Consider the following 6,842-nt stretch of genomic DNA (forward strand, 5'->3'; position numbering starts at 1 on the left):
AAATCTAATCTTTTTGATCAAATCTGACACAACAGAACTAATCTGGTTATATTTGATCAGCCCAACTTCTGTAATCAAGATCACCTCAATTAATTCAATAATAAATCAAACTAGTTAAACCAACAAATAATTTGAACCAGATCTAGGTATCATTGAATCAAACTGGTCTACTTAAATCAACTAATAATTTAAACCAGACCTGGATTTGATTGGATAAGTTGGTCTGGTTCAATTTTCAATTACTTGAACCATAAATTAATTAAATATCTATTTATTAATTAATAATACATTTCTATATGCATTTAATTAATTAATAAATATATTTAATTAAAATTTAAACATGCACGGTTTATCTACGGGAAGAAGAAAAAAATAAAAAAAAAACAAACATGCAAGTGATTCCGTCAAAACCTATTGTTCATGTCATTTTTTTTCTTTCAATCTTCAATCGATTCATGAATTAATCAAAGAACTGTGCGTGCTTTTGAATCGATTGAAATGAATTTCAATTGATTCAATTCAATTGAATCGATTGATTAATCGATCAAGCCATTTGATGGATGAACAGTGCTCACTGCTCATCTTCTTCGCGACAGAAAAAAAAACGCGAGCTTTCTCGTGATAAACACGAGGCATTCCACAGCCGACTTCCACCGATATTTTAACGTGATCGTCGGCGCTCCTCTGCCATCATATGTGCGGAGGAAATCATGACTTCGACAGCATTGGCGATTATTGCGAAAACGCAATGTCGTCATTTTACAGTTAATTTCATGCTTTCAGAACCATAATTTTGGCTCTGATACCATTGTTGATCCAGATAGCATGAAATAAAATCAGAAACTAAACTATAAATGACTTACATTGATCTCCCGAAGAAATCGCAGAAAATGTCATCGAAGATGCTGTTGCTTCTGTCACCGAGAAGATCACCGCTTGGAACCTCCTTGAACTTTTTCATGAACCAAATCCTGGAGCCTAGGACGTTCTCTTTCACTCGCACACTGATCACCTCACATCTTTGCTTCCCTCCTTGATCACCTCTCTGATCTTATCTTGGACACCTTTTATAAGAAGAAAGAGGGAGACGAAGGGGAAAGGACGCCCCTTCGTCTCCTTGACGTTTGCAGAAAGGGGAGATGAAGGGGAAGCAACGCCCCTTCGTCTCCTCTCAACGTCCAACAAAAAATCTTTACATCGATTACCATATTCCTTCTCTAAATTTAGGGAATAAAATTTATTTTATAAATATTAAAATATCATTTAATTTAAGGAAAAAAAATAAAGATAATGGATTAGATAATGAAAAGTACATACTACATACAAAAAAAGAAAAAAAAATTTTAAAAAAAATAGAAGAGAGAAAAGAAAATAATATAATAAGATAATGAAAATTTTAAGATAATTAATGCAATACATAGTGAAAAATAATTATCTAAATTTAATAAAATAGATATTTTATCTTAAATTTTAAATATATTATAGAAAAACTGAATTAATAAAATATATATTTTATCCTAAATTTTAAAGATATCATATAGAAATTGCTATGAAAATTTTTACAGGAGTAAGTCATATTCATTTATTTAATGTACTTCGCCCAATCTACTTAGACGTAACTATTTGACTAAGTCAACTAGTTTGATCATCTTAACTGATTTAATTTGATTTAATTTAATATACTCAATTTATTTATCTTAATATTAATTTAGAGAAATCAAAGGAGGTAGAGTAGTTAACTTTGATGCCACTGTAATAACCCTCTCCCTATTTTTCCTCCCACCCCTTGTCATATTCAACCGAGACAGATGAAACTACTAATTAATTAACACTAATTATATGCCATTATACAACGCCAACTTTCCCATTCCGTTACGGCTTAAATCAATGTGACTAACAATGGCGACTAGTCGCCGACATCGTTGGGAAGAGGAAGTCGTGTGGCACATGAACAGCAGATTCCTACGTTTCCCCACTTTTACCCACTCGTGGCTGCTGCCAGCGCAATTAAAACGTAAAATCGAAAGCGGGTAGACGTTGGCGTTTTTTTATTTTTCAATTGTTTTTTTAAAATGTTTTTCTTTTTTAAAAAATAAAAAAAAATCCAACTGTGGGATCCGCGATAATCGTCCGTCACGTTCTACCCTCCGCAAGAGAGGACCCCCATTCACACCTGTCACAATGTGTTGCTGTCCCCCTTCCCCACTCTAATCTGCTTCTTTTGTCTTTTCCTTTCCACAGCCAGGAATATCTAAAAAAACAAACCACAAACTTATTGAATAATTGAAGGTGCCGAATTCTAAAAGGGAGAAAATAATTACAAAACTATATACTTAAATTCTCCATGAAGCTTCATCCACCCCTTTCAGACTGTTGGCTGAAGGGATTCAACAGGCTCTTGCTTGCTTGCTTAATTGTGCAATTATTAATGGTGTTAACTAACAGCGAGTCAAGGTAGCTTTGTGTGGCTGGACAGCCAGCCAAAGAATTTATTTACTCGAAGATATTTGCAAATCGATTTGCATAGAGGGAGGGACAGGATAAGAGAGAGGAGATGTAATATATTTGTGTTGCAATAATTGTTTAATTTTCTTTTCTGCCAGCATATGCTTTCTTTCTCTCTTTCCAGTTGTCCATGCTCCTCCCAACTTTTTTTTTTATTGTTTTTTTTTCATTTTTCACTCCGTGTACTGAGTTCCTTTTACGATTTCTGATTGCTCCAATCCCCAGTTGATCATCCACCTTCCTTTCTCTCTCTCTTTCTCTTTCGATTTCTCTCCCCTCGGTCAGCAGGGAGGGAGGAGAGGAAGGAAGAAACAGCACAGAATCCATCAATTCTACTTGTTGTTGCTGGCGGCAGGTCACCGCCATGCAGCAGCAGCAGTCGGGAGGAGGCCCACAATTCCTGGCCGAGATGGACGCTACTCGACCTCAGGTGCTGGTCGACCCCACACAGCCGCCGCCGCCGCCGCAGCAGCAGCAGCAGCAGCTGGCGGTCGAGATCCCCTCGCCGATCAGCTCCCGTCCGCCGCCGCCGCCGCCTCCTCCTCCGGCAGCGGCCAGTTTCGACGAGCTGGGTTCAGCCGTATCCGGTGCCGTAGGCTTCCCGGACGACGAGGAGGCAGAGCGAGGCGGACCGTCAGGCAGCAGGTGGCCGCGTCAGGAGACGCTGGCGTTGCTCGAGATCCGGTCGGAGATGGACGCCGTCTTCCGGGAAGCCACCTTCAAGGGCCCTCTCTGGGAAGAAATCTCCAGGTAACGAACTGTAAACCCACATTCACTACTCCATCCAAATTCTTCGCGCGCCGAAATGCGCAGCCTGAAAAAGGAACCCCCTCCACTTTTTCCCATCGCCTTCTTCCTCCCTCGCCCTTAAAATAATTGCGATGTGAGAGAGACGCTTTAACGGTTTCCTTGGTATCTACTTCAACAGCTGCGTGTGCGCATGTAACGAAAAACCAAACTACTTTGAGAATTTCTCAGCAAACAGGTAGCTACGCAGCGATCTATGCCTGAATTCGTACCACGGAGTCCACAGCAGCGTCTGTGCAGTGTTAGTAGAGAACTTCAAACAGATCCTGAAAAGCAGAAACGAAAAGGGAATATATATACATATACATATATACATATATCTATATAACTAAATTAAACGAGAGATAGATAGATTAGCCAAAAATAATTTTTCCCACTGCTCATCTATTATTGCCTTGCCTTGCCTTCTTGTCTCTTTTACCTTTGCTTTCTTGTCCTTGAAGTTTACAGTTATTTCTTTCCTGAATTCCATGGAGAGAGGTTTTGGGATGCAAAACGAATGCATTCATTCTCCTGATCGATGCTTTCCCTCACCTCTCCTCTTTAGCTGAGTTTATTTATTATTTTAGGTCATAATCGACGTATGATTCAGGTAGCTAGGTGCTCTTTGTTTGGATATATATATATATCATCAGATTCTCTCTCTCACGCTCTCTTTCATCTTGTTCCATCTTTGTTTAATTTAATCTGATAATTTATCTTGTTCCTTTTCTCATCGTGTAACTATATTGTGGTTGGCTGGTGGTGGCCAGGAAGCTAGCGGAGTTGGGATACAAGAGGAACGCAAAGAAGTGCAAGGAGAAATTTGAGAACGTGCACAAGTACTACAAGCGCACTAAAGATGGCCGCGCCGGCCGCCAGGACGGAAAGACCTACCGTTTCTTTACCCAGCTCGAGGCGCTCCATGGCGGTAGTGGCGGAGGCGACGCCACCGCGTCCACTGCCATCGCAGCGCCGCCACTAACGGCAGCGCCACCCACCACATTTAGCTTCACTACGGCCTCCATGTCGGCTCCTCCAGCTGCTACAAGAATCCAACCGTTTCCCGTCTCATCCGTCGCCCCATCACTTCTCTCCACGCCGACAAGGCTGGTGCCCGAGCTTGGGGCCCCACCGCGAATCTCGAGCTCGGCGGCCTTCGCCGCTGCTGCGGCCGGGATAAGCTTCTCGTCCAACTCTTTGACCTCTTCTACGTCGGACTCTGACTCGGATGAGGAGATGGAGGAGTCCGGCGGCAACGCGGAGGCACGGAAGAGGAAGCGGACCAGTAGTGGTTCGGCTCGGCGGCAAATGATGGCTTTCTTCGAGGGATTGATGAAGCAGGTAATGGAGCGGCAGGAGGCAATGCAACAGCGCTTCCTGGAGGCGATCGAGAAAAGAGAACAAGAGAGAACGAAGCGAGAAGAGGCGTGGTTCCTGCAGGAGATGGGGCGGCTCAGCCGCGAGCAGGAGCTGCTGGTTCAGGAGCGCGCCATGGCGGCGTCCCGAGACACCGCAGTTATTTCTTACATTCAGAAGATCACTGGCCAGTCCATTCCACTACCGCCGTTCTCCTCCTTAGTACCTGCATCTTCGCACACTTCACATAATCCTCCTCCACCGGCGCCGCCTCCACCAGCAAATCCACAGCAACCACCGCCATCTATACTGAAACATGAGGCCAAGCGTCCCGCACAAGTGGTCACCGACGGCTTAAGGCCTCAAGCCTCGCCGGCAACGCAGCTTACGCCAATTACCTCTGAGCCGCAAGAGAGCCCCGGGCCAGGCAGCGGTACTGGCTTCGAGCAGGGGGCGTCGTCGTCGAGGTGGCCCAAGGCGGAGGTCCATGCGCTGATCAATCTGCGGAGTGGGCTCGAGTCGAGGTACCAAGAGGGCGGACCAAAAGGCCCTCTATGGGAAGAGATCTCCGCCGAAATGCAGCGCCTCGGGTACAACCGCAACCCCAAGAGATGCAAGGAGAAGTGGGAAAACATCAACAAGTACTTCAAGAAGGTAAAGGAGAGTAACAAGAAGCGGTCAGAGGACTCCAAGACCTGCCCTTACTTCGTCGAATTGGACGCTCTCTACCGCCGGAAGCAGCTCGGCAATGCCGGTGGCATCAGCAGCCTAGGAGCTCAGCAGCAGGAACCTTTCAATACCGATCCCGGGACTAGTCAAACCGCAAAAGAACAATTGCCCCTACCATTAGACCCACGGCTACCCCAGGAGCAGGGCAAGGATGAAGAAACGAATGGCGGAAATTCAGACACTGGAGGAGTAGTTCATGTTCCAACTAGCAACGGCGGACACACACCCAGCTGCTTCATGGACGGAGGATTAACGAACAAGGTAAGCAATGCCGCCTCACCGCTCGATCATTCACATATAGATGCATGTCATACATTTCGATTATTCCTCGACTTGAAGCCAGAAGACATTGTGACGGAGCTAATCATGGAGCAAAGGCAGCATCAAGGGCTGGAGGACGTGGACGACGAGACCGAGAGCGAAAATACTTACCCAGATGACGACCAGCATCCCGACGATGAGGCGGACGACGAGGACAGTAAGCAGCAGTACAGGATACAGTTTCAGCGTTCCACCGGGGGAAACGGGATTGTGGCAACCACGACGACGGCGGCGGCGGCGGCGGCCTCAGGAAGTTCTTTCTTGGCTATGGTTCAGTAAAAATTTGGCACCTTCTTCAACCGGTAAATTCCCCTTTGTTACCCTTAATGTAGCATATCCCTAACATATACACCCTTCGCGTTTACCTTGCCCCGCTCTTGCATCTTCATTCATCCCTCCTCTGTTATTTTATTTATTCATTTGTTATGTGCAAGGAATAAGAATCCCACCGTGCTAGCCAACAAATTAACGTTTATCTCTTACAGACGACGAAGCAAGCTCGGTAGAAACAGAGCTAGAGACGCAAAGTGTAATTAGATCTGTTAAGATGTACTACACTATTTGCTCAATAAGATTTTTGTGCATGTGCTTCATTCACCTTCCCTTTCATGGGATCTTTCATTGTTGGAGAAGGTGAAGTGCTGCCGATCGTAATGGCCAATTACCGACCTGTTGCCTTAGCGATGCGGGACGGAAGACAAATTGAGAAAGTCCATAATTAATTATGATTCCGAATGAATCAAAATGGGATGATTTACCAACCAAATCTAAATTTGTTTTGGTTCCAAATATTTTTATCCTTTTTATTATTCAAATCTAGGATTTATGGTTATTTTTGTAAGTAAGATTTGAGTCTATTTAACCCTATCTTTAGTTACTTTTTAAGAAGTTTTTGATGAATAAAAAATTTCGGCTTTTCGAAATTGATTGCATCGTTTAGCTAGCTGGTTCCCTCTTTTTATGGGATTAGTATTAATTTTGGTTTTTTCTAAATTTTAGGGATGTCAAAAATAAATTTAACCTATCAATTCAATTCTAATCCATCCGAAAAAAAATTAAGTTTATATTAAAAGTTTTCAGGTTAGGATTGGGTTTTGATCAGAGATTTTTAAGTTAGTTTAGTTTCGGGTCGGATTTGGATT

The 6,842-nt window shown here is 43.5% G+C and overlaps 1 protein-coding gene across 4 annotated transcripts; it reads left to right on the plus strand.

Annotated features, from left to right (window-relative positions):
* Positions 1-2,406: 2,406 nt before the first annotated feature.
* LOC121975137 (trihelix transcription factor GTL1-like) lies at positions 2,407-6,297 on the plus strand. 4 transcript variants are annotated; one of them, XM_042526562.1, is made up of 4 exons: positions 2,412-3,255; positions 4,065-5,640; positions 5,719-6,002; positions 6,135-6,297. In XM_042526562.1, exons 1-3 carry the CDS (start codon positions 2,870-2,872, stop codon positions 5,977-5,979), a joined length of 2,223 nt encoding a protein of 740 aa, XP_042382496.1. In that variant the 5' UTR covers positions 2,412-2,869; the 3' UTR covers positions 5,980-6,002; positions 6,135-6,297. The 4 variants fall into 4 exon arrangements, with proteins under 4 accessions (XP_042382498.1, XP_042382496.1, XP_042382497.1 ...); XM_042526563.1 differs by having other exon boundaries at positions 6,186-6,297; XM_042526564.1 differs by lacking the exon at positions 6,135-6,297 and having other exon boundaries at positions 2,407-3,255; positions 5,723-5,964.
* Positions 6,298-6,842: the final 545 nt, after the last annotated feature.

This window comes from Zingiber officinale, chromosome 4B, assembly GCF_018446385.1.
Source record: "Zingiber officinale cultivar Zhangliang chromosome 4B, Zo_v1.1, whole genome shotgun sequence".
Classification (NCBI taxonomy): Eukaryota; Viridiplantae; Streptophyta; class Magnoliopsida; order Zingiberales; family Zingiberaceae; genus Zingiber; species Zingiber officinale.

Bases quoted from the DNA above. Each gene is read 5' to 3' on its own strand.
- LOC121975137 (XM_042526562.1), top strand. From the start codon at position 2,870: ATGCAGCAGCAGCAGTCGGGAGGAGGCCCACAATTCCTGGCCGAGATG. The intron at 3,256-4,064 runs GTAACGAACTGT...GGTGGTGGCCAG, and splicing joins CTCTGGGAAGAAATCTCCAG to GAAGCTAGCGGAGTTGGGAT. The intron at 5,641-5,718 runs GTAAGCAATGCC...CTCGACTTGAAG, and splicing joins ACGGAGGATTAACGAACAAG to CCAGAAGACATTGTGACGGA.